Source organism: Zosterops lateralis (genome assembly GCF_965231275.1).
Source record: "Zosterops lateralis genome assembly, chromosome: 3".
NCBI lineage: Eukaryota > Metazoa > Chordata > Aves > Passeriformes > Zosteropidae > Zosterops > Zosterops lateralis.
The window spans coordinates 92,048,651-92,076,009 of NC_139764.1; the positions used below are offsets into that span (position 1 = coordinate 92,048,651).

At 33.6% G+C, this 27,359-nt stretch overlaps 1 protein-coding gene across 1 annotated transcript in view; it reads left to right on the forward strand.

The window, feature by feature from the left end:
• CSMD1 (CUB and Sushi multiple domains 1) overlaps positions 1 to 27,359 on the forward strand; it is a 1,076,561-nt gene that overhangs the window by 879,178 nt on the left and 170,024 nt on the right. Inside the window, exons 24-26 of the mRNA XM_083857383.1 lie at positions 16,190 to 16,381; positions 20,767 to 20,893; positions 22,689 to 22,891. Of these exons, the coding sequence (XP_083713509.1) occupies positions 16,190 to 16,381; positions 20,767 to 20,893; positions 22,689 to 22,891 (522 nt within the window). The remainder of the gene's footprint in view (positions 1 to 16,189; positions 16,382 to 20,766; positions 20,894 to 22,688; positions 22,892 to 27,359) is intronic.

Genomic DNA, 27,359 nt, shown 5'->3' on the forward strand with positions numbered 1-27,359 from the left:
AGCGATTTCCTTCAACTGTAACTGTTATTTCCAAATCCTTCAGTGCAGGACTTTTCACCATTCATAAATTGATATGAGCAGAAAATAGAAGCAGAAGATGTGTTCTTTTGCAGTGCTTTGAAAACTGGCTGCAGTGCCGACTCACATTCTTTTGCTGAAAGTCCTATACTAGTAGTACCTTAGAGATTAGATATACCAAAAATTTATACTCATTATTTGATGGATTTGGAAGTTTTTGATGCAGTTACAATTCAGTTACTAAACAAATATGTCAACATTTCATTTGGTAAATACATGGAACACAAAATGAGAATTATCGTTTTGGATTTATAAAGTTATATTTTACAGCAAAATTAGCTGAAATATTATTCTGAAGTTAGTTTACTCACTTTTCAGATTAACTATAATGCCAGATATTTTAAAGTTACTAAAACAAATAAAAAAGGTGCTAAAATACAGTTTCACTGAAGGAAATGGGAAGTATATGCTGGAGTAAATGAAATTTAATAATTAATATAGTAAGACAGAGGTAGGAGAAATTATGGTGTAATACATCAGGTTAATTATTTCAGGTTTCTTCCTATCTGATTGCTGAGTTCTTGCTACCTACAAGGCATCATCAATTGCCCTTAATTGTTGGTCTTTGTAGTACTTTCTATTAAGGCTATTGAAATTAAGAAGTAGCATTGCAGAGTGTTATTAAAAAGACTAATGTAAAAGTCTGCTATTTCATTTGTGTGCAACCTTTCCATCCTTTTTGATAGAGTGAATGCTGAAGATTATGTTAAATTGAAAAGTACAATAGAAGAAAAAGCTAATGATCCATGAGAACAGAAATGTGGATAAAGAAACTTGCATCTCTGCTTCCAGAATCTCATTACTAGTTTATTAAAACTGAATATTATAAACTCAGAATCCAAGATGTTTGTATAAACTGTAGAAATTAGAATATAAGCACATATCAAAGGGAAACCTATAAAGGATTCAAGTTCTAAAAGAAATCTGATTAAATTTCTTATGAAATCTTCTATAGAGGAAATTGCATCAGGTAATACTGAATGGAAGCTGGAAATTATAGTTATCTTATAGAAACTTTCAAAAAAATCGGTTTATCCTGATAGGCTGGGGTAATTTTTACTAGAAAAGACCATGAAAACATCTGTACCCTTTCTCAAGTTAACTGTTTTGAGAAACTAAGAAATCTTTTGAGTGAAAACTAAAATTACAATGATTTTATTCAAGGAAACAACTTCAGAAAAAATGGAGAATATTTTAGCCTGAAATTGGTGGGGTAAGTATATATGGATTACGAGTCAATGAAATAGTAATGTGAGCAATAGCTGAACATGACTCCACCAGAAGAGAAGAAAAATGAGGTACAAAGAAGGCAGCTTGTTGACTTTGTGTAAAACAAGTTTATAAAAAGCCATTTCCTTATAGTGTGTTAGGAGGAATAAGGTAAGGTGTCCACTTCCAGTATCTCTACACTGTCAGAGAGAATGACTGTGAACATTTAAATCTCAGTGTTGAGGAAATGACAATATAAGCTTGATGACTTTAATTCCCTATGAGTAGAGCACATCAGTAGCAATCTGCATGCAAAAATTTAAGTGTATGCTTGTTGCAGCCACAACCGACATATGTGACAGCTTTTTTAATTTATTTTATTTTAAGTTTTATTTTTATTATAGAAAATGTCTGTTATCCTTTCATAATTGCAGTTTTCTAAGTCAAGGGATCTTTTTTCTCTCTGTCTAATTAAAACTCTTCTCCCTGATACACCTCTAATTTTTGTGGGGAAGAGATTAGATACAGGGATTCCCACAGCTATTCCTGTTCACATCTCAGTTTTAAGATCTGGCCATTCTGGTATAAAGATGCCAGTGCTTTGTGCTGTCATGTCAATGGCATTTAATGTTAAATTGACATTCAGATAAAATCAAAATCTTATTGACACCACACCGTAACAGGCGGAAAAAGCAAAACACAGCTGTCTGGTCAAAGTAACAGACTACAACTGTAAATAAGGAGCAATTCAGTACAGCTCCTGAATAACAAACAGGCAGTCTCCCTGCCATGCCTAACCACTCCCCTATCACAGTGCTGACACAAGAGGAAATTTAACAGTGTTTGTTTTCACTCATCATGCAATGAACTTACTTTGACTTGTGTGCTGAGTGCTTCCTTACTCCTATCTAATCCTCCTTCCTTGAATACAGTCTCATATTTCTTAAATAATACCCATGCACATTATCATACATATCATATACAAATGTTTTGTGACCCTCTGAGTACTGCCTAATGCTGCTACTCTGTGATGTATATGGTCTTGTACAGACCACAGATCACTCAGGGCTGTACTGTACTTGCACAATTTTCTCAGTTAAGTTCTGAAACATTTGAGAAGAAAACACGCTTTCCCTTCACAGTACCATCTAGAAATCTCAAAACTCATTTCTTTTCGTGGTGCCTGATGATCGATGTCTATATTCATGATGTGTGAGAAACTTTACCACTGTATAGAGTGTCTCCTTGGACTCTTCTGAGATCTGAGGGTTTTTACCATGTGCTTTTTTCAGTTGTTTTGAAATACCATGAAGTTGTTGGACCTTATCTTGACATCTTCTTTTTTAGAAGCAGCTTTTCTAGCTCTCTATGGCAATTTCATGGTACCCCAGTTGTGTGCAGTAATTTTTTCTTTTTGAAAATGAATGTTGTGTAGGCATAAACCATAATTCAATGGTAACATCCTCAGATTTTGAACCCATAATGACCATTTATTTCTCTGAAAGCAGAATTATCCATGGCTATAATTTCTTTCAGAAGAGTTCAGGCCCCTGAACTGTGCTTCACTCCACAGAACTTACTATAGATTTAGGATTGTGCATGGATAGAATTTTTTTAATGAGATTTAATATTTTCATTTGCATTTATCATCCTTTATATTACGATTGTTAGTAATCTTACAATACTGTCTTCATTGGTCTGAAGATATACTTTTCAGTTTAAGGAAAGAAATTTTTAAATACATTTCTAAGACATGATGCACTGGTTTATCATTCATGGTATTTTGATACTGCTAAAGATTTAGTTTTAATTTTCAGTTTAAGTTCTATGTTATAATCATTCTTTAACCCTACCTACTGCTTTCAAGGCATAGTGAAAATAGGTGCATGAAAGGGGAATCTGAATTACCATGGTCTAAATTTATATAAATTGTTGAAACCACTTGTAATAGGTAATTTAAGAGAATCATGAACTTTAATTTAGTTCATTTCCTATTCTGCAGTAATTGAAAAGCTTAGAATGTCAGTGAAAACAATGTTCTGAAACTGCAGAGTCAGACAATTAGTCTAGCACACACTCAATCTCAAATTCAGGAATATAGTGGCTTTGCCTCAGAATGTATAATGTCAGTTTAGTACAACAACCCAGTAATGAAAAGAAGCTTTTCCAATTTCCTTTCCATAACTAGTCTGTATATAAGATCTGTTCCATTTAGAACCTTCACACAGTCCAGTAAAAAAGTAAGATACCAAAAACAAATATTATTAAATGAGTGCATCTCAACTGATACATGTATGACGTAGTCAGGTCCTATTAAGAGTAGTACCATTATGTAACTAACCCCAACTGAATGTAACTCCAAATGAATATTGCATGCATAGAAAAAAAATCTTCTATAAGGAAGTCAAAGTTGCAAACAAACAAAACAAAAATTAATGAATGTCAAAAGAAAACGTTTGGTAGAAATATTCATTTCACTTGTATAAAAGAATTATGATATCCTGATTAATGACATGACATCATTATCTCTTCTCTCCTTCTTCCCCCAGAAAACTAAATTGCCTTCTGCTTCTAAAATACTCAACATTTATATAGGCTTCCTTTTCCCCCAAATCCTCAAAGCTTTGTATGAACAAAAAATAATTGCTCTTATAGCAGTTTTTATTATTGAAGTTGGTTTTCACTTTTAGTTTTGAGATATCTATGAAGTTGCTACCCTGGTAAACAGAGTAGGTGCCAAATAAATTTTTATTTCTAAGACAGAAACAATGAAAACCACTTTTTAAGGTGAATATAAGCATTGTATTAACCTTCTGTTTGAAAAATTGTGTTAACTCATGCTTTGTAGATGGAAATGCTGGCATGGTGATGTTTTGCATTTTTCCTGTCTCAGAAAAATCTTACCAGATTTTTTGAGGTACAGATCTTAAGCCATATAGACTTATGTGAGAAAATCCTACTCCATGAATGAGTACTCTAAAAATACTTGTTCTCAGCATGCCTGGATTAGGATGGAGGAGAACAGTTTGTCCATATGTATTGGGTTTGAATGGGATGGGATTAACTTTCTTCAGTTAAGAATAGATAGAGTTAATTCTTCTTTCAAAAAGAATTTCTTCACTGGAAGGGTTGTCAAGGATTGGAAGGTGCTGTGCAGGAAGGTGATGGAGTAATCCTCCCTTGAAATGTTCAAGAAACAGCTGGACTTGGCATTAATGCTATAGCTTAGTTGACAGGGTGATGTTTGGTCTAAGATTGGGCTTATGATCTTGGAGATCTTTTCCAACATTAATGATTCCATGATTCTATGATTCTTCAGCTAATGCTGAGCAGTGCTTCACAGGCCTCTTCTGCTACTTGTTCTGACATGCCAGCAGGTAGGCTCAGGGTGAGCAAGAAGGTGGGAGGTTACACAGATGACCTGAATTGAATGGTGGCACACTTCATACCATGTCATGTCGTGTCATGTCACATCACATCACATCACATCAGGTTTAGCAATTAAAATCTGGGGAAGTGTTCTTGAGGTAGCTGTTGTGAAGGGTCTGACTAGGTATCAGTCTGCTGTTGATAAGTGTTTGGATTTGCATTAACCCAATCACTTGTTTGGATTTGGGGTGTTTGGGGATTTTGTTTTGTTTTGTCCTATTAAATGGTCTTTATCTTGAATGATTCATTTTCTTGCTTTTGTCTTTCTGATTCTCTTCTGATCCTGCTATGGGGAAGTGTGAGAGCAACTGAGTGGGGGCTTACCTGCCAGCTGGGGTAAACCCACCAATATCCTGTGTCTTGTGAGTAGCCTGATAAGATAAGGATGAAGCTGTTTGGTTATAATAACAGGGACATAAAAGCCAGACCTAGAGAGGAGGGAAAAAGAAAGAAAGAAGGGAATAGATAGGTACCTCTCATGTTACTGTGCTGGGAGCTTGGAACAAATGAAGCTGCAATATCAACCCAGGGAGTCCTAAAGAGGAGTACAGAAGTCAAGAAATGCACCACAGTGTATGGGGAAAGGTGAATTTTTTGGATGAAAAGGCTAGGATACAAAAGTAAGAGAGGAATATTGCCAGACAGGCTGTCTGAGAAATAGAGCAAGTATATGGAGTGAAGAATTGAGACTGCATTAGTAAAATGGAGGGTGCAAAAAGTAAACTGAGAAGAGGAAGAAACATGAGAAATAAAGCAGTAGTAGCATGCTGTGTTAGGAGTACAGGCTGAATAGTCCATGATTATTAAATTGTGTTCTTCAAAAAATACTTGGAGTGAAAACCATTATTTTGTTTGAATTAAAATATGTGTATTGCAAATATACATCAACAAAATGAATAGCTTTTTTTAAATGGTCTGAAAATTTTAAAACAAAACAAAAAAAATTCCAAATTTTCATAAATTATCATCTTTAAGTCACTGAATTATCCCTCTGGGCCTAGGGTTAGAAAGAAGGAAGATGTTAACTATTTCTCATTTTCAATTAGGAAAAAGATAAATGATTGATATGTAGGTAGTATCAAACATGGGGAAAAGGTAATTTGTTAAAGGTTATTGTGATTTGGTTCTGAAAATTGTTGAGTTGAACATCTTCAGATATTCTCATCTTCTTAAAACCACTGGGTTTTCCCAGTGTTGTAATACTCGTCTATTACCAAGAAAAGGGCAGCTTTTTAAAACCTCTTATTATAAAGTTTAAAAACCAGTTATGCTTTGTAAGTGAGAGAGAGCAGCTAGCAGAGATCACTGTATGTGTCCATATGCATATGGTGTTTTACATTTATATTGAAATTCTATCTTTAGAGTATGAAAGTAAGATTTTTCAGTGATATCAATTCAGGTAGGCTTCTTAAGCAATTTTTTTTCTCATCTGATATATTCATCATAGCTAAAAAATGTGATTGAAATTTGCAAGCAAATTCCAGCTAAATTTATAACCTTGGGAGTGATAGCCTAAGGATTATATTGCTTTAATATTAAAGAAATGATCATATTTGTAGCATTATTACTGAGACCTTAGTGAGAACAGCATCCATGAATTTGTCAATGCACTGGTTTGAGCAACAGAACTTCTTAACCTTCTTTGCCACCTCAACCTAATTTTTTTCTGTCATATTTTAAAAGGAATCTATTTCTATGAAGCCATTATAGATGTTGTCATTATATGTATGTGCAGCTGGATTTAATGAGTTTTAACTGGGATTTGTTCCAAAAGTTTGTTCATTTCCTCTTTTTTTCACAAAAAGACTCCTGTTTATTTGCAGTGAATCATTTCCTCTTTTCCAAGTTTCAGATGAGTAGACACTAGAGTTATTGTTAATTTATTCCCACTGCTATAATTACTAGAATTTTCCCATGAGCAAGAATTCCTGCCTGAAAACTTAGAACACTTGAACTGCCAGTATCCTACTGTTCTTTATCCTGGCCTTCTTGCCTATATTGGCCTCATGTTGAATGAAAAATTATTATTTCCTATTTAGAATTATTGGGTCAACCCTATCTGTGTTAGGAAAGGGAGGGTTGTAAAAGCAGTTTCTTAAATCAGGTGGATGATCAGCCCCTACAAAGCTAGGATGATGGAGTAATCCTTCCTGCAAGCTCCTTCTTGCTGCAACTCAAATGTAAAGCCTGTTAGGTGCATCATTGTTGATTTGCGGTTTAATTTGTGAAAGTATTAACTATAACAGTCTAATTATAAAATTTAAGCTACACAAACATTAATATATTATGCTGTTGCATATTTCCAATACTCATGCAAAACTAAAATCTTATATAAATATAATAGATATATATATACTCATAAAGTATAGTATCTAATAATATATTTTATAGCAGGTAGTAATATATACTATAATATATAATTTTGAACATTGCAAATAACTTGTGGGAGCCCCTGAGATCAAAGTTTGATCTTGACTTTCTTTTGACTGATTTTTTTCCCTTTCTAAAAAATGAATTTTCAAGAAAAATCTAGAATTACTTTGTAAAGATTTTAGCAGTTTAAATGAAGAATGTGACTTTTTCTCCATTCCCCTTATTATATTAAGAGACTGTTTGCATTTCAACAAATTAAGATTTGTGCCCTCAAACCTAGTTATATTTTATAACTGAAGATTAAAAATAAATAGGAAACAGATTTTTTCAGTCAGCTAAAATATGTTTCAAATGTTTCTAATTATTCAAAACATTAAGAAGGTTATTTCAGAATAAAATTAAGATTATTCCTTCAAAATTTTATGCATATTAAAAATCACCCTGAGAAAACTATGTATACATCATATATGAGCAGAATTATGGATGCATGTAGAAAGAAGACTATTTGGAACAAAGATAGTTAAAGATGAATGCTATAAACATATTTATTTCTATTTCTTCTGCTTCCATAAAGTTTCTAGGTGGGAAAAGTTGCTTAAAACAGGATGTTGAAAGGTAGACAAGATTTATGTGTTTCTTATTATTCAGTTCTTCACCAGAGTGTATTGAGAAATTAATTTTCAGAAGTTCTGGGCACAATACCACTAGCCAGAGTAACAGGTGATGTGTGCATGTGGTTTGCTTGTCAGTGTGTGAAGGAATCAACACAACTGGAGATGAAGAGGTTCTTTTAACTTTCAGTCCTGTCTGTGTCATAGTGCTTTTTATAAGCTGGTACAATGCTTTTGCCATTTTTAATCCACCCTTTACATTCATGGTGACTTAATTCCTCTAAGGATAAGTATTTTAGAAAAGACTCTGAGGAAATGAAAAAATTTGCAAACACTCTAGTGTTAGGTGTGTGTTAAGTCAAAATATCTTGCACTATATAACACATGAGGAAAAAACTGTGTGCTCATGTTATTTCTTCTGCTTTTCATTCTCCTCTTCCAGAAAAAGGATAAAACCAGTCTTCTCTAACAAGCCACCTACAAAATATTTTTACATAGTGGCTTTATCAGTCATGTCCCCACTGATTATAAATGAAGGTGTAGATATGGAGATCCTGAAGATATCTTCCCAAGGATACTTGAAGTTAGAGTTCTTAAATTCACAAGGAATTTAATCTTTAATCTCTGCTTCTTATATGAAGTAAAAATTGTAATGAATTATTCACCTGCTTGCAGATTGCAAAGTTTACTTATATATTTTCTATATATTCATAGCCATCTTGCTGCAGACACATATATTTGGATATCCATCTCTTTGAAGTATTGTTATTTATGTATTGTCTTTCAATAAAATAATAAAACCCATCTTCTGCTACCTGTCTACTCATATTTAACTTGCTTCTTAAATTTACAATTTTTTTATCTTTATATGGGGACATTGTAGCTGAGAATGGGAAGAACAAAAATTTTGAATAGTATTCATGGACTCAAGTAACGTGGTTTGAAATGGGTGGGGAAAGGCCATAGAACTTTTTGTAACATATCTATAACAGGAGAAAATTGCAGAAAAGAATTCTTTACATTTTATGTTCAAAAGACCTGTTAGTGACAACATGTCCTCACGTCTCTATTTTACATATTTTTCAGGTTTACATAATATTTTAATGTGTTGCTCATGCTAAGAATTGCTGAAATTCATATTAGAAAGTATTACCCATTGAATGACTGTCTCATCCACATAGACAAAATTAATTGCCAATTGGTTGCAAAGCTTTTGAGAAATTACAAGTGTATATCTCTGTTTCCAAAGGATACAAAGCAGTGGTTTATGACACCTCACCATAACCACACTGTTCAAACACACTACTTTCTATAGATTTTTCTATCATTCTAATTAGGTAGAGATTTTGTATTTGGCCATTTTTCCAGTACATGTTTTTTTTCCTACAGCTGTAGGTTTCAGAACAGAGTTGCACATAAACGGTTCCAAGATAGAATGAAAATGCCAAGAACTATTATTTTGAATTGCATAGATTTAATTAAATAAATTATATGTATGTTTAGGATGCAGCAACTACAGAATAGTATTTGTTGACATTTACACACATTTAGAAATCCATTATATACTCTGAACATTAACTCAAGTACCATTTCATATTACTCTTTAATAGTTCAAAAAGACTCTGTGTTAAACATATAGACTACGTTTATGAGCTTAAATGATTTCAGATTTAGGCAATTCTGGAAGAGTTACTGGTGTTTCCAATGTTTTCATATTGGTGTGTTCTGTCTTCCATGGCAAGCAGAAAAGAAAAGAAAGGGCCTTTCCACAATGAGCATGCACAGAGCCCATCCAGTCTATACTTACATTATAGTAAGTAATATGATTATTAGACATTATTAAAGAGTATTTGGAATCCCTTTGGTGTTTAATATATAAGCTGCAAAACCCTTTTTGCATTCAAAATAATAAACTCCTCATGGCTTGACAATTTTCTTAGCAATTAATGGTAATTCTGTTGTAATAGCGTTTCCTCATCTTTAATAAACACTAATATTATCAGAAAATTACATGAGTATAAACTTATTAATCCAAGCAAGATTACAACCTGCATGCTGTAGTTTTTATGTTTTAAGGACCTGTTTATCATTAGATTAGACATTTAATGTTTTGAAAATAACCCAGATGGCATGTCTTTTAAAATGTCTTTACAGTTTTCCCTGGAGGCTTTTTATTTAGAGTTCTCAGTACAAAGTAGCAGAGTTCACAGAAGTTCATAGTTCTGAATTTACAAGAATAAATTCTTATTTGGTGGTTACAGTGTTCTGGGATCATATCTTAAGCCATGATCTTAAAAGTGAATTGATGCAGCTTCAAGATGCCCAGCAGTGTAAATCTGATCTGAATCTGGCACAAACACGATTGAATTTCTGTAAAGTTAACAAGTGCATACAGAAGAAAACTTGTATGCATTTTTTGCTTTCATGGCAGTTTTATATTTGATTTGGCATAAAGTCAGCATGGCATTGACAAGCAATAATGAATTCAATATAGCTGGAAATAAAGCTAAAAGCAGTTGAAAAATTTGCACCATGGGACCACAGTATTAAGGGCTGTGCATATTAATATGATATTAAATTTATTTTATTGTCATTTCAAGTATCTCCTCTTTTTTAAACTGTTATCTTCCATCTTCATAAATGCCGTTTTAATTGACATAGTATATTTTTTACAAAACATGATCAAGATTTACTATGAAAGAAAAAAGGAAGAAATAAAGCCCTACAGCCTAATTTCTTGGTTTATAATCTGATCACTAATAACAGTGTGCTTACATTTTCTACTAAATTATTCATAATGTAACATGCATCAACATACCTTTGTGTCGGAAGCTAAATTTGGATAAACACCATAGCTCACAATTCACAATGTCTTTGTTGCTTTTGTCCATTCACAGAAGTCTTAGTGTTGAACTCAAGGTTAGACTTTGAAAGTAGGGATCAAGTACTTAAAGGTTTCTAATGAATGTTTTAGGCACTTCTTCACGTGTCTGGCTTCAGGAGGGTGATTACTTCAAAATACCTTAGGTCTTCTTCTAGTAGGAAATTGCTTGGTTTAGATTACTTATTTTTCATATAACCACTGTAGATTTATATGCAGTGTAAATGCATACATACATTATGTATACTAATTACATATAATAAGTAAACTGTATTCTTCCTTTCAAAATGAGTGAAAGAAACATTTGTAGATACTTCAGGATGTTGTCATCTTCTTTTATAGGTACACTCTGCAGTACAGAATCCCTGAAATTTTCCCTTGGAGGCACAAAATGAACACTCTCTTTGTATTGATGACAGGCTTTGGAGGGTACAAACTTGAAGCTGAACTGAGATTTTTGCTTTACGGATGTACATGGCATATTCCACCCTCTAATGGACAGAAAAGCTAGTCCAAGGAAAAAACTACATAGTATGGACATCAAATCCTCAGCTTCATTGCTTTGCTGCCCAGCTTTACTTTTTTATATTCTACTACTTACTAATGAAGCAAGTACCACTGTGCCCATCATAATTAAACTGGGTTGAAAGAAGTTCTAATTAGTAGTCTACATATATTTACAGATATGTCACTGATTTTTACCCCGACAACTGGTATTTCTACATTCTTTATTATTTGCGTCAATTGTAACAGAGTAAATCACATTGAATAGTGCCAGGAGATTACAGCCAATCATCAAGATGTATTCTGGCTGGTTTGGTTTTAATTTAACATGCTTTTATGCATTCATTGTACTGACAATCCTATAATGAAACTCAAGAATAAGGTAATTGGCAGCAATTTGCCAATACAATAATCTTTCTCAGCAGTAAGAATCTTGGCAGAATTTCAGATGCTGGCATGCTGCAATGTCAGGTAAAACCAAGTACTATGATTGTGTAGAACTCATGACCATATTCCCCCATTGTAAAAGTTCATAGCATCTAATTTAACACTGAAGTTCTGTTGGAGCATTTCTACAATGATATTTCACAAAAATATGATCCTTTATGATAAATTACTTCAGATTTACAAGAGCATCAGGGAAAAAGGGAATTAAAATTCTTGGTTTTGTGTATGAGAGGAAGGGAAAGAAATTGGGGAAGAAGAGCACAGGGGAAGATACTGCTGTCTTTGCACATGATGAACAGCCCCAACATGCATTTTTAATAGGCCTACTGACCCATTTTTAATAGGCTACCAACCCAATTTTTAATAGGCCTACCGATAAACAATTATTGTTGTTCTGGTGGAGAAATGCAGTGAACATGGGGCTGCAAATTATGTACTGTCATTCTTACAGTTTTTTCTAGAGTATTGAAAGTGCCTTTTTAAAATTTTGGCATAAATGCCAGCAATTAGTTTGTTGGATGTTTTTGAAGGAATTATTCTCAGAATACAAAAAGCAATAATATTCCTTATTTTGTCACACTGAATGTTTGCGTTTATTTTTTTTTCCCCTAGGCATAATATTGTGCAAAAAACCCTAAAAATTAAAAGTACTACTGAACTCTGCATGAATTATCAATACCTAAAAATTAAAATCAAGGTGATATTTTTGATAGAAATGTCTGAATAATCTAAAAAAAACCCAAGCAAATATTGAAGGGTTTAGTGTCTCAAGGATATTTAAAATTAGGTTTTATATTTTTGCTTCCAGTTAGATACTTTTATTTGCATGCTATTTTTTAATTTATGGTTTGTGAAATAGGAAATTAAATACTGGTACTTAACACAGTGACTTGTTATGTTCTCTAGAACCATCTTAATGAACACTTTATCCCAAATAAATGTTTGACTTGGGTTCATAATGAACTGGCGGAAAATTCTTAACTCTTTTGTTGCTCCCGCTCCCATGATCTTTAAAATCTTAAAAATAAGATTAAAAAAAGATTTTTAAAACCAGTATATTTCTGGAAGGGTCTTCGTGTTCTTTGACATATATAAAGGCTGAGAAATTTCTGTATGTGCCACTTTGTACTCAGAGTGCTTTTAACAAAATTGTGTTTTTCCTATTTATAATTTTCAGAGCTTCTTTGTTGTTTAAAGATACAAAAATGCAGTGCAATGAGTATCTGTAGAGTGTGAGGGTCTTGAAGAAGTAGGCAATTCACCTTGGGACACACAGGTGAAAAACTATGTTCACAGACATTAAAAAATATAACTTGGAGACCATGTAGGAATCTACAAAGCAAAGAAAGTGAAATACATTTATGTTTGTGGATACTTTAAGATATAAGTGACTTACAATGATGCTACCAACTATTCATAAGGCAAAACAAAAACAAAAATATCTTTTTGTTTCTCGGTCTTGTTTCAAGCAAGAATAGACAGAGTGCAGGGAGGCCATGGTGGGCATTCAGGCAGGCTATGGTAGGCTTCTCTCAAACTTCTAGAGCTAGTGACGTGATCTCTTTAACTCTTCACATCTATCATGTATATTTACATCTTGTGCAAAACCGCATGCTAACTGCAATACATGAAATTATAGCAAGTCAGAACAATAGTTTTATCCCAGTCTTGATACCTTCTTTAGTGAGGATGGCTGTATCGAAGGCTGGTTCTTCCAAAAGATCATTTAATTTCACCCAAAGTTGCTTGTTGGTCTTATAAAAGATATTTCCTCTCCCTGAATACCTTGTCTTCATTGTGTGGTACAAGGTATTGGAAAACAAATCTCTAACTATATGTCAGTGTTATGGAAAGTTTTTTCACGAAACACAAGTAAATTCTTTAATCAAGGGAGTTTCATCTGTCAATCACAAACCACTGCATTTGATAACCAAATATTGTACCTAATAAAGAATGAGAAAGTGTCTAAGAGCAGTGGTAAAGAAATAGTGTTACACTGGCTCATGCTGTCAAATCAGCATTAAAATATAATGCTATCTATCAAACTTATATTTTCAAGTTTTACATAAATGTCTCTGTTTAATAAGGAGATTAAAATGATGAAATATAGCTATGTCTTGTGAAGTTCAGCTCATATGAATGACCAAATTGTCTTGGGTCTTCATAATGTGTGAAGAGAAACAGACCTTTTTAGAATTGCTCTTTTCATCCAATCTACATTTTTCTTCCTTAGAATGAGATTAATCATACTTCCTAAGATACTTCTAACTCCAAAAGACAGAAAATTATTTAGATGTAACTGTTAATATAATCATTGCTGAGAGACAGTTAAAATATCTGTTGGCCTCCTTTTTTACTTTTTATTTTTTTTCCCTACAAAAAGGAATTGCAGGTATTTAAAAATATTCAGATGGAAGCAATCTTTTAGCAAGGGAATAATGATAAATCTCCAAATTCCTTTTGTACTGTGTGTGATTATAGATAACTCCATTTGAGATAAACACTAGAGCTCTGCTAGTAAACTAAGCATTGAGAGGGCATGAGTATGGGGAAGTGATTCATTAGACTGACAAAATGTTAGAGTAAAGGCTAACATGCCTCTATCTTACTGCTTTCTGTCTAGGACTTTCCCAAATACTCTCAGGTATAATATAGTAGACAGACAGCTGAATTCCCAGGAAGGGACTTATAAACAGCCATGCACTTTTAAAGGACAACTGATTTAAGAGTGCATGACTGTATTCAGACTATTACTCTTCCTGAGGTCTGATGTTTCTGTAGATGTTAGCATAGAAAGAGATGCAGTATCTATGTGAAAGAACAGCATTCAGTTCTGGCCTACTATATAAAAAGTGAGTGGAAAATAAATGTCTGCAGGAGCTGATTGAGCTGACTGATCTGAACACCTGTAGATTTAAAGGGGAGATTGGTTTCCAGAAATATATATCTTAGTTCAAACTTAGCCTTCTAATTTTCAGAATCCTGAGTTATAACAGGTAAAGCCCAACCTTTGTGCCCAATTAATGACCAAAGAAAACAAAGGTATTTCATGTTTTCAGCAGTGCCAGTTGATGGAGATCTTTAGCATCTCTATAGGAAGAAAAGCTCTGTAGACTCCGTGGAGTTTTTTCAGCTGTGGTTGATCCCACTGCCAGGAGAAAGGCAACAAGAAAAACATGATACCAACTCTAGCTTCTGTATTTGTAAAATATTTAAAGATTGTCTGTAGGTATGTTATTTACTACTTAGTGAAGGACCTCACAGAATCATAGAATGGTTTCGGTTTGAAGGGACCTAAGATCACCTAGTTCCAACCCTCCTGCCATGGTGTGAGGGCCTGGAAGGATTGCTAGCTTGCAACATTTGGGGGTGGGTGTGGGTGTGTAGATGTGTGTGGCAAGGGGCAGCTCAGGTCTTTCTCTGGTGAGGTGATGAACTGCCCCTTACACCCCACCCTTCTCCAGCCTGTACCACAGCCCTGCAGTGGCTGCCAATCCCTGGCACCCTGGAGGCAATGCCCCACACCTGCCTCTGGAGCCCCTCACCCAGCTCCTATGTGCCCGAATGACAGCGAGCCCCACCTGGGGAAGCACCCAGGAAAAGCTAAAGGGTACTTAAAGCAAGACACAAGGCAAGACCCTTCCTCCTCTTGGAACTTCTATCAACTGAACACCACTGGAACCAGGAGTAATGGATATGTTTGTTCTTTTTTATGCATTTTCTGTCTTTTTCTCTCCTGATTACCTCATCTTGCAATTTTGAGTAATGTTTTGAGAAACTTAAAATTGATCAGGTTTGGAGTTTGCTAAGTTGAATGGGTCAAGTTAATGCTTTGAGAAGTGTTTGTTTCACATTGATTGAATGCTGCTTGAAACCTTTTGCCAAAGTTCTCTGATTTTCTAAAGGTGCCAGTAAAAGCTTTTTATGTTATTTTGACCTTTTGGGTATCTTGTTAGTATTTCTCCCGTGCATCTAACTCAGAGTACATGAACAACTTTAAGCACTTTTAAAAGTCTTATAGATCAAATTTCTTGGGGTCTTACGCATGGGCAAGGACACCTTCTACTAGAACAGGTTGTTCAATGCCATATCCAGCATGGCCTGGAATACTATCACATTCAATATGTTAATAGGCCAGAAAGGAGGATGCAAATTGACAATGAGTGTGGGAATACCTCTTCCTTTCAGCAGAGATGAAACTGAAGCCATGATGTCTTGAGGCTAGGGTGGATGAAGTAGCCTTTGCACATGCTTCCTGAGTTACCACTGTAGTCTCCTGATGTCATTATGGAGATTAAGCAAGGAGGCGAAGCTGCTACTTTGTGCCAAAACCAGGATCAATATTTCCTTCCCACTGAATAAAAAATAATGAAACATACGAATGTTATAAATAAATTTCTTATCAATCTATTTTAGAATAATATAGATAAGATGCTTTCTTCAATAAGCAAATGTCATAATCAAATATCAAGTTAATAAATAGTTCCTAGTCTTTCAGTTTCTGATTTACCCACATTATATACCATTTATATTTGGTCACTGTGAATGCCTCTAATATCATTGAATCATGAGAAATTTGCATCAGAATCAGATTCATTGCCATTATGTTTTATTTGGTCTTTGTCTTTTTTTCTTCTTTCCCCATTTCTGTTTGCAGGTTTTGACCTAGTAAAGTGTGAAGATCCTGGCATACCAAATTATGGCTACAAGATACGAGATGAAGGACATTTTATAGACACTGTCATTTTATACAGCTGTAATCCTGGCTATACAATGCATGGTAGTAGTATTATGACCTGCTTAAGTGGAGATCGAAGAGTTTGGGACAAGCCTTTGCCTACTTGCATAGGTAATATGGATCATGACAATGTTCTGGTATGATTGGCCTGGTGTTTCAAGAAAAAAATCCAAATATTTTGCCTTTCTATACTTCATGAGATTATAATAGTTCAAGCACATTTTAAATTTCAACTAAAGATTGAATGTGGACATGGAAGTATAACTTCTCTGAAATAGATGTCTTGCTATTGATGGCTATAAAACTACTGGAAAACACTTTTTTCTATAGAGCAACTTTTGATGGAATACTCCCACTTCGGTTCTGATGAAGCCCTGGGTCACTGAGTCTGATACACTATCATAGGCAGTGGTATTGTCTAAACACTTCATAAACTAAGCCCCATCATAAAGCAAATAAGGTTGTGGGCTTTTTTTTTTCCTCATCTATTTCCATCAGCTATTATTTCAGCATCTCATTCCTATGAATTTTATTTCTAATTTTTATCCCATGTTGCCGGATTTTTTGTCTGTGTGCTCTGGAGTCCTTGTTGCCATACTAAGATATCCCATCTGTCAAAGCCTTGAGGTAGACCTTTTCTGGAAATATCATGCCTTCAAGGGCCTAAAACTTTGTTTCATTACAAAAAATATAAATACTAAATAGAGAATTACTAGTCAACATGAAGAATAGCTGAAGACCAGTACAGCTGTTATCCATTATACCTTTACTAGGCAGTTTGCATCCTCTAGATTTGCTTCCCAGTCCAGCAATTGCCAGTGACTTCCGGACTTCAATTTTCACGTGGAGTTCCCATGAGTCTTTCCTTCTGCATGTCTTCTGATACTTAGTTTTTGCCCCTGCTGCCTGCTGCTGGCAGGTTACAAACTGCTTTGAGCACTCACCTCACCTACAGAATCTTTGCTTGTTGCCTTTCTCCCATTTTGGGGGCCACATTCTCCATTCCAGAACCTACTTCCTGCTGAACACATTCTCAAACCTGTAGTCTACAAAAGAGCAAGCTCCCTTCCTTTCAAACATTCAGCTTTAATTGAAGGTAAGTGCCAAAAAAAAAAAGGAGAAAAAAAAAAAAAAAAAAAAAAAAATCAGTGAACAGCATTTCTGCTGTCATAGTAGAAGTTATTTTCCTCACTTGATTCAAGATTTTTATCTGTAAGTTTACTTCTACACATATGAGAGGTCAAAACAACTATCCAGTTTTCATTTAAAGACTCTTCTAGGTTCTTAATGCATTCAAGTCATTATGATCTTCAGTTTAATTGGTTAGATTCCTTTTCCTCTAAGTTTGCCCTTTTGTAGAGAAAACTCATAATTAGTCCTACCTTTGCCTATTTCCCCATGTAATTTAAATTAAGTCATTTCTCTAAGGTCATTTTCTGACATTTTTTTGTGTCTGTGTTCACTACCAAGACTTAGAATCAACTTTAAAATACTTGTTAGTTTCAAGTTTATTAGGTGAATAAATCCAACTATCTACCTATTTCCTTTTCTTTGTATGATGATTTGTCTTCTAATCTATATGTGGGATGTTAAAATCTCAAACATACAACAATTAAAATAGTAGTAATTAAAAATATATATCCTGTGTATTCCAATCTGACCTGGAGGAAGCTAGGTAACCCAGGATTAAGCAATTCTTAAGAAAATTCCCGTCTTTGCTCCAGTAGCACAAGTTTCATGATCCTTCTTCAAAATACTTTTGACCAATATGTATTTTTTTCATGCTGATTTTATTTAGATTATTACTGTATTTGTACCATGTAATGTGCTTCTAGTCAATATTTCCAGTTTTCTTTACATCAATATGCTTTTAAGATTTTATATTTCTGTCTTTTTTCTTCTTTTTTTTTGCCTTTTTTTCTTTTTTTTTTCTTTTTTTTTTTTTTGTCTTTGTGCTTTGATTTTGTACCTTGCATTACTAGATTTGACTTCTGTATTTCAGTTCCAATCTTTTGAAATAATTTGTGCCAAAATTTCTTGATAATCTTATTTCATATCTAAGTGAAATTGTGTCTCTCAATCAACAGAATAATCAGGCTTTCTTTGGTATCCTGAGAGAGATTTTAGTCTTATTTTCTGTCTGTTCAACCAACAGGAATCCTTCTATACACTTTTATCTCTCTACATATATTTTTAATTACTGTCCTTGTTCCTCTCCTTCTCATTTCTAGTTTAAATCTCCTCTGGACCATTAATAAATTCCCCAAGAAAGCAAATGTTGACTGTTCTCTCTTACAATCTTCTAAAAGTGTTCCCTTCTAAACAGTCTTTTACAGTATGCTATCTTCATTAAATTATGGGGGGCTACTGTTCTGTGCACAGGAGAACTTGCCATGAAGATCCCTGAAAACTTAGTTATGTGTCTGCAGATTATTTCAGTCTTGCTTCCCTGCCTCTTTGGACTTATAAAATCTATTCTTCCATCAGTTTCATATTATTAGAATTTTATCTTTTTCTACTCTGATTTGAATTACTTACTTTTCTTCCTTTTTCTGAAATTTTCATGAAGTTCCAAACATCACTTTCTTTCTTAGAAACATTTTCTTAAAATCTTTGTAGAAATTGATTATTTTTGCTCATAGATTGGATCAGCATTTGATATTTGCTGTTCTCTTCAGTGACATTTATATTTTTCATTGTATTCACTATCATTTCAATCTCATACAAAAAACCCCCTCAAGCCTATACATAGACATATTCCACATGTTCTACACGTACTAATTTTTAGTGATAAACAGTTGTACCAGTCTTAGCATTAATTCTCATTTTTTTCTGAGTTCTAAACCTTGATGAAGAAAGCCAATGAATTCTTTTAATTCTGCCTCTAGAAGTTTCTAGAAATTTTTAAGTCACTTCTATTAGTTATGGTGTAGTTGTTTATATAGTATATTCTTTGAGGTGCTGACATTACAGTGTGCTCATTTCTGCATATTGGAACATAAGGTTTTTGAATTATTTTTATAATATCTTCTGAAAGTTTACTTTTGATCTACTCCTAAAATGGATTTTTAAAAAACCAACATAATACATCATCCCAAATTTTATGATGTATTCTTTTCCTAAATCAGCCTCCTAAGAATTTTAAGTCAAATATGTTAATTAGTTTGAGTTTAAATTTTGAGTTCACTGAGCTAAATTTAGTTCTTTACTAAACACAGTACTGTATCAGTAATTTCTTATCTATAGTTATCTACCACAGTGATTATTGCAATCCAAACTTTCTTGTATAATGGAAATTAATTGAAGTCCTAGGCAAGAAGAAATTGAAATCCTTGAAGAAATTTCGTTTAAAAGTTGCTTCCTGCTGTGTTTCTGTATATATAAGAATTTAGTGTTTTGAGTGATCAAACCAGCAGGATAAATAAGTAAATCAGTCACCTTATTTCCTCTATGGTAATTTTCCCTCATGGTAACAACATAGTTGTAAGCAGTGACTTGGTGGAATGTACAAAGATTAATATTTGTTAGAAGTATTGCTGATAGATTATTTGGTCCAACGGCCATGTTTTTTTCTAACATCTCTCTCTTACTATGCTTACTGTACAGCTGTGCTTGAATAAATCCCCATGGCAAGTTTTTTTAACAACACTACTTGTAAGGCAACACTATAAATGTAGTAGAAATTCAAGTACATCACCTAACTGAATAATCTTTGATCCTTTTTAGTTCGTGGTATAAGACTGTTACACAGTTTTCTTTCATCAAAGTGTATCTTTACACTGGCCAGACAATAGCATGGTGTTCTAAACAAGCAACATAAGAATCATTTGATTATGGATGCTTAGCATTGCTATTGGTCTCTTCACAAAAATAGCACTGATAGTAATTTTTTTTTTAAACCAGATGCCACATACTATCAAATCATAGCTTTTTTTATTGACTCTCTTTCTTTGCAAGCATATGGCATTTAAATTTTTAAATACCAAAGGAAATTGCTGGGCAATACCTACTGCATTTTGGTGTAATTAAACTTGAAGTTATATAGAAGCAACTTGAAAACATTACACTAAAATCATTTTGACATTACAGCAAATCAGAAAGCTATTCTAATTATTAAATTCAATGCTGCAAAGTTTGAATTCAAACATTCATTGTTAGAAAAGCTAAGCATGTTTGATGGGAAATTTCTGAAACATTTTTGCTGTCTTGCTAATACTAAAATTGTGCTTTTGTAGTCTCAGTACACATTGAACCGGTCTGGTCAGTTAAGTAACATAATCACAGAAGTATGGTTTATTTCTTTATAACAAGGTAGGAATGAGATCATTGTGTTAGTTTTAACTTAGGTACATGTCTTGGTTTGTATATATATGTACTACTTCAGAAGTATTAGGTCATTCTGTTAACTTTTTAGAAAACACAGAGATGTGGAAAGGATGGAAAATGGATGTGTCAATTACTATGGTCTCATTAGGAATTTAATCCTAATTTTGCAGCTGAGTGTGGTGGTCAAATTCATGCTGCTACATCGGGGCGCATTTTGTCCCCTGGTTACCCAGCACCATATGACAACAATCTTCATTGCACTTGGATTATTGAAGGAGATCCAGGAAAGACAATAAGGTACATGCTTAATTTCAATATTTATGGTTGACTTTGGTATTTTATAGATTTTTTGTAATTCTCATATTTTTCTACACAAACTGCTGGATTTATCTGGCATAGTCAAGGTATCCTTCTATAAGGTGTTGCATCAGTTTTTGAGGTTGCTTGCCTGTTCAGGTGTAAAGTCCCTGGATATGGGACAAGAAAAACAACATTCAAGGCGCATTCGAGTACCGCCTCACCCAAAAGTTGTCTTTTGCACCAGGACAACACCAGATTCCACAAACCCCAAATATGTTACAGGGTTAATCAGCACTATTAAACAGTTTACATAAGGGTGAACAAGAACCTCAGGAATCTGCATAATACAACAGTTCACATGAATCACAGGTAAGAAAAGAGTGTTGCATTCCTTCATCCTCTCCACAAGATAGCTCTCTCAGCACAGCAATGCCATCAGTGCCAAGGCAAAGCACAGAACCATTATTTGGATTAACATGTTCCCAAATTCAGAAAAATGAAGGATTAATCAGTGAAACCAACAAACTTCATGACCTGCACAGGAACTTGACACCTGATTACTACCATAGCTATAGCAACTTCATATAAAACTGATGTTATCTCAGAACCCACATTGGGCCCTGAAAAATTCTGTAGTGGATTGGCATTGTCCCCCCTCAGCAGGCTGGAGCAGGGAGAAAATAACATGAGAAAAACCATATGTGAATCAAAATAAATCCATTTTAATAAAACAAAAGCAAAGGTTCATGCATGGAAGCAGAGGAAAACAAAAGATGTATTCCTACTTCCTATCAGTAGGTGATGGCCAGCCACTTCTTTGTGAGTAGGCCTTCAGGATGTGTTGCTCTGGAAGACACACATAATCACAGAATATTCTGATTTTAAAGGGAGTCACAGGCAAAACAATATAATTAAATGATAAATTATTCAGTGGGAGGTTCCCCCCTTTTTTTTGTAATCCTGTTTCACTAAACCAAATATTGAATTTACACCATCATTTAATTTCAATGCATGATTTTTGTTTAAATAGCAATTTTGAAATTAATTATTTCAAGTTAAGCAGTAATAAGATGAAGAAATGTCAACACATAACTATTTGAAACAAAAAAAGGAGACATTTTGATATTTATCTATTCTATTAGAGTTCTTCAGCATTAAGAATGTAAACATTCAGGACTTGGAGACAATGCCCATATTTTGACTTACAATATTCCTGAACAACCTAATAAATATAATTATTCACCTGAAGGTAAACACAGATTATGATATTTTAGTACAGTTTTATATTTTATGAACTCTAGCAAAAAGCCAATCTATGATATTTTTCGCTTTTTTGTATAGGAAAGGAAATGCCATACTAACAGGACTTTTTGTGCTATGTGTTCTACTGTGCAGTAGCTGCTACATTTTTTCAATTGCATATAATTCAAGGAAAACAGAATTCTTGCTATCCACATTTGAATAAAAAGAGTAAATCTTTGATGAAATCATAGTTCATATACCTTAAAATATTTATCATAAAAATAAGATAATCTATAGACTTAGAAATTAAGTCTTGAGGACTTACACCTCATAATAGCATTTCCTGTCATTCAGACATTTATAAAACAGAACTACATGACTCTTACAAGATCAGCTTGTTCAAGAGGAAATATGGATAACTCTGCAGGTCCCCCAGGTCTTCTTCAGAACTAAACAGCATTTTAAAACTACACTTTGGGAGTGATTGCTTGGAGATTCATGCAACTGTGTTTAACAAGTAATGCACAGTACTTCTACTTTTTCTTTGCAGTCTGCATTTTATTGTTTTTGATACTGAGGTTGCTCATGACATCTTGAAGGTATGGGATGGGCCTGTTGAGAGCAGCATACTTCTCAAAGAGTGGAGTGGCTCAGCTCTTCCAGAGGATATTCACAGCACTTTCAACTCATTAACATTACAATTTGACAGTGATTTCTTCATCAGCAAATCAGGCTTCTCCATTCAGTTTTCAAGTATGTAAATATTTTTGTTCTATAATAATATAATTATTTCATACCCTATTTATATAATTTATTCTTATACTTATTAACTTTTTCTCTACTCTTTTCATACTTCCTCAGTCTTTAGAAGAAAAGAGATTATTTTGATTATGTTATGTGTTTATGCAAATGGCTACAACTAGGGAGAATTTTTGGATTTTTTTTGAATGGTTCAGGTTTTTTATTCCTTGTTTTCCACAGCAACCACATACCTAGTGTTATTCGGTTAGCATTATTTAACAAGTCAAAATTTCCTACTGCACCAATAATCTAAAATATTCCCACCAGTGTTACCCAACAATGTATTACTTCATATTTATAGTTTATGTTGGTTGGATTTTTCTTCTCAGAACATTGGCTGCATGATGCATGATTTTTATGACCTAAACATTCTTTGTATGATTAAGCTAGAATACAAGACAACTTACCATATTGAAACACACTTAAAAATTTTATTATTAAACTAATCAAATTGATCTTTAGGTATAAAGTGAAAGCTTCTCTGTTTATAGATAAGTTATGATCAATATTGTACAAGTGATCAATATTTTAAAACTGCGTATATAGAGTTTTCCTGTGTTATTTTGACCTAAAGACTGGGGGTAGGACACAGGAGATTGTATCTTTGTCTTTGATTCACTTGTTGCATCCTTGTATCTAGAGATGTAAGGATTCAATGAGTCATAGGAAAACTATGAATTATGAATTAATGTCTGTGAGAAGTATTGTTCTCCATAGATGATGTCATTCAGCAGTAAAGAGTTTTCAGTCATCATTATTTGCATGAAGATGTAAACTTGGGGTTTTTCTAGTCTCTAAGTCTCTAATGCATTTTATATTTACCTATTTACCTCATTTTCCCGTATTTTTCTGAGTGCTGTATCTGCCTCCCCCAAAACACTCTTTCATCAGCCTAAAGAAAACTAGTTAAAAATATGTAAAATGAATTAAAGACAGAGCAGAATAAATGTTTCTAAAGTTTCTCACCAGTGTGCTATATAATATGTTGCTTTTCATTGTTTTTTGAAAAAACAAGATAAGTTTTACATTTGTGGAAATTTTTTTTTTTTTCTCGACAGGATTAGCAAACACATTTAAGGTTGTATTATAAGAAAACAAGTTTATGCATAGATTTTAAAAGGGCAGAAATGTTTAAGCAGTTTGATTTACCAACACATTCCTTAACCTTCAGTGGCCCTAAAAGCAAGTAGAAGACAATTTAATGCTTTAAGAGAGAATAACTGATTTTCCCATCATAGTATAATATCTGATGGATGCACTGAGTGATCATGATGCTAGTCACAAAGTATGTTTTACTGGAATTAATTTGAATTAGTGATGAACATCTGAGAGATCAAGTATAGGGAAAATATTTTCATTCAATCTGCTTGACAAGTGGAATATGCTACTAATTTTTTTAATTGTAAGGAGTAAAAAAAAAGATTTAAGGAATATGTTAAAATAATGTTATTTAATCTAAAAATCAGTCTAGTTTATTTAGTCTTCTTGGGGCAATGAGCAGACCACTGTGGTCTCGACCTGTAAAAGATTTAAAGTAATTATTCTATGGCTAAGTGGGAATCTATTGATACTTTACTATTCACCATGTGTTCAAACTGTCAGACAGTTTATAGCAAAGCTGCACAGAATATTGACATTTCAGTACTTTAGTAGCTTTTAACTCTATAAAAGATTTCTGAATTTTTAAAATGGTGGGATTTTTTGGCAATTGCAGAATATGTGGACATTTTGTTACAAGTTCTATGAAAGTAATTGGTGAAGTTTTTTGTCTTTGTGTCATGTGAAGGATTTTAAAGTGTTGCATCTGATAACAAGTATTTAATTTTTAATTATAATTGAAGAAGTAAATTTCAGGTTCAGAATTGCACAGAATTGGAAAACCTTCAGTAATACAACTTCTGCATTGGATTATGAAATTGGGAGGGTGGGTACAGAACACACAGAACAGACGATTGGGGATACAAGCATCATAGTCACCCTAGGACAGATGAGTTTCTGCATCTATGATCAGATAAAGGATATATATTTCAGAATATCAGGTCAAATGAGCAGCTTAAAGACAAAACATTAAAGTGCTAATTTTCATCTGGAGAATTTGTTTCACTGTGCTGTGGATGTGTTAATTAGTCTCTATACTTTGCACTTTAGAACGTCATAACTGCGTCTGACTAAAAAAGAGTAGCTGTGAAAGGGTAATGGAAGGTAGATCAGAAAATATCACCTATAAATTACTTACTGTTGATTGTAAATATAATTAGAGGTATTTTAATTAAAAAAAAAATAAAATTGGCTGAATCTTGCAAAATGTTTGAATGTTAGAGTGCCCTGTCTTGCCCACTCAGCTCAGCACGTAGAACATGAGGACATGAACTGACAGGAGTGATTATGTTAAGCTTAATCAGTCTAATGCTTTTTATTAAAACCTAATTACCATGTAGTTGTTCATAAAAGGAGAAAAAATGAAGTTTAGTGTCCAAAACTGACCTTTACTCTGGGGGTTAAACACATTGAAGCCACGTATAGCAAGTCAAGGAGGTCCACCAACAATTTCTGGTGAAGGAGTATAAGCAGATTTGGTATTTGGCTTCTTTTTTACAAAAAAAGTTACTAGGAGCAAAAACTTCTTTCATAAGTTAACCATTAAAAAATGCCATCTAACATAACTTAATTCTGTCCTACATATCCAAGGTAAATGGGATAAATTTCCATCTGAAGTTGCCTTTTTCTTCTTTTCAGCTACAGGTCTAGAAATACCAATAGCAATTTTCAAAGTTCTGAATATTTAAGGGCAGATGAAATGAATCTTATCTGTCTTTTCACAGGTGTCTAGTTTTCTTTGAGATGCCATAAAATATCCTGGCTATTCTCCATCTGCCACTTCAGAAGGTCATGCAACTATAAGTCCTCTCTTCCAGTCCTGTACTGATACCTTGGATATGATAAGGCATCTGAAATGAGACTAGTCACCTATGTTGAAGCAGATCAATCTTGCCTTGAATGTTTAATTTCCATCTGCTCTAGACTTCTGAAAGGACTTGGATCTCATGCTAATGGGCCTATTGCTTTTATTGACCTGAAGTTTATTTTACTGAGAGCTTTTATTTCTAACTGTGTCATTTTTTACTTGATATTTAGCAAAACAATAGAAGTGACAGATGATAGGAGCAATACTGGCAATTTCTAGTCATATTGACATTCTTACAGGCTCTGATAGCTTTAATTTAAAAATACCTAATATTAGTTCTACCCTTACAGTCTATCCTTTCTTTTCTTCAGCTAAATTCTCAGCTGTTGTAACTTAAGAGAACTGTATCCTTTTCTTCAACTAAATGATAAATTTATAGTTCTTTAGGTGGCTTTACAGATTTTGGTCCTTAAGGCAAATAATACATCAAAGGATTTTATTCCCACTCTTCTTAAAATTTTAAAAAATAATAAAAATATAATTAAAAAAATTTGGAGATATCCAGCTTTTCTAGAGTCAGACCTATCTATGATAATTTTCTATGCCTATATCCGGTTCTGCAGCATTGTAAATTTCTCTTAGTTATAATATTGTGTAAGCAGATAGTTCAATTAAAAATGTGCCTATGTCTGCTTTCATACAAGCAAAGATGTGATCTTTTTTTTTATTCTTACTATAAAACAAATGTCAGGATGCTAATCAAGTAGCAAAGGACTTTTTCTCAATTTATTGTAATGTTTCTGTCTTATCAGAAGAACTTTGGACACTCAGATTATTAAAACAAAGATACAAAACCAAGGCAGTTATGTAGTTGGTTTAGTTCACTTTTGCTTTTACTGTTGTTTGCTTGCTTTCTCAATATTTTTAAATTTTTCTCATGAAGTACGTGCATAAGCAACGCTGACTAGAGATGTCTGAGTCTTTAACTTAACAACACAAGTCACCAATTAGGATAATACAAGTAAGCAACTTACACCAATTGTAATTACAATTATTTGGAAATTATTCTGTCAGATGTTGACACATCTGTTGACAACTTAGTTCCTCTGGCAAAAGCTTAACTATCAGCTGTTTAGTTGTTCCTAATGGCACTGAGCTTAATATGACCAATCTGTTTAAGCAATGATTTCTGCTTTTGTCTAGCTTTTTAGTTCCATTTGACCATTTCTTTGTCTACAGCAACTTTCACAGTAACTATGTCACATATCTTGAACTGAGTATGGTTTTCCTGAAAATTATTCCTTTACTGTTGAAATATCTTTTTATCAGTTGTCTAATGGCCTAAGTTTCCACTTTTAAGTAGTATAAGTATTTTCATGACAGAATCTTCACTGCTAGAATTCATCATGCAATTGTTCCAGATTGATTCACAATTAAATTTTTTGGGAAAGGGGGGTAGCACAAAATATACTTTTAAAGAAATTGACAATGCATAATGCATAATCACTTATCTTT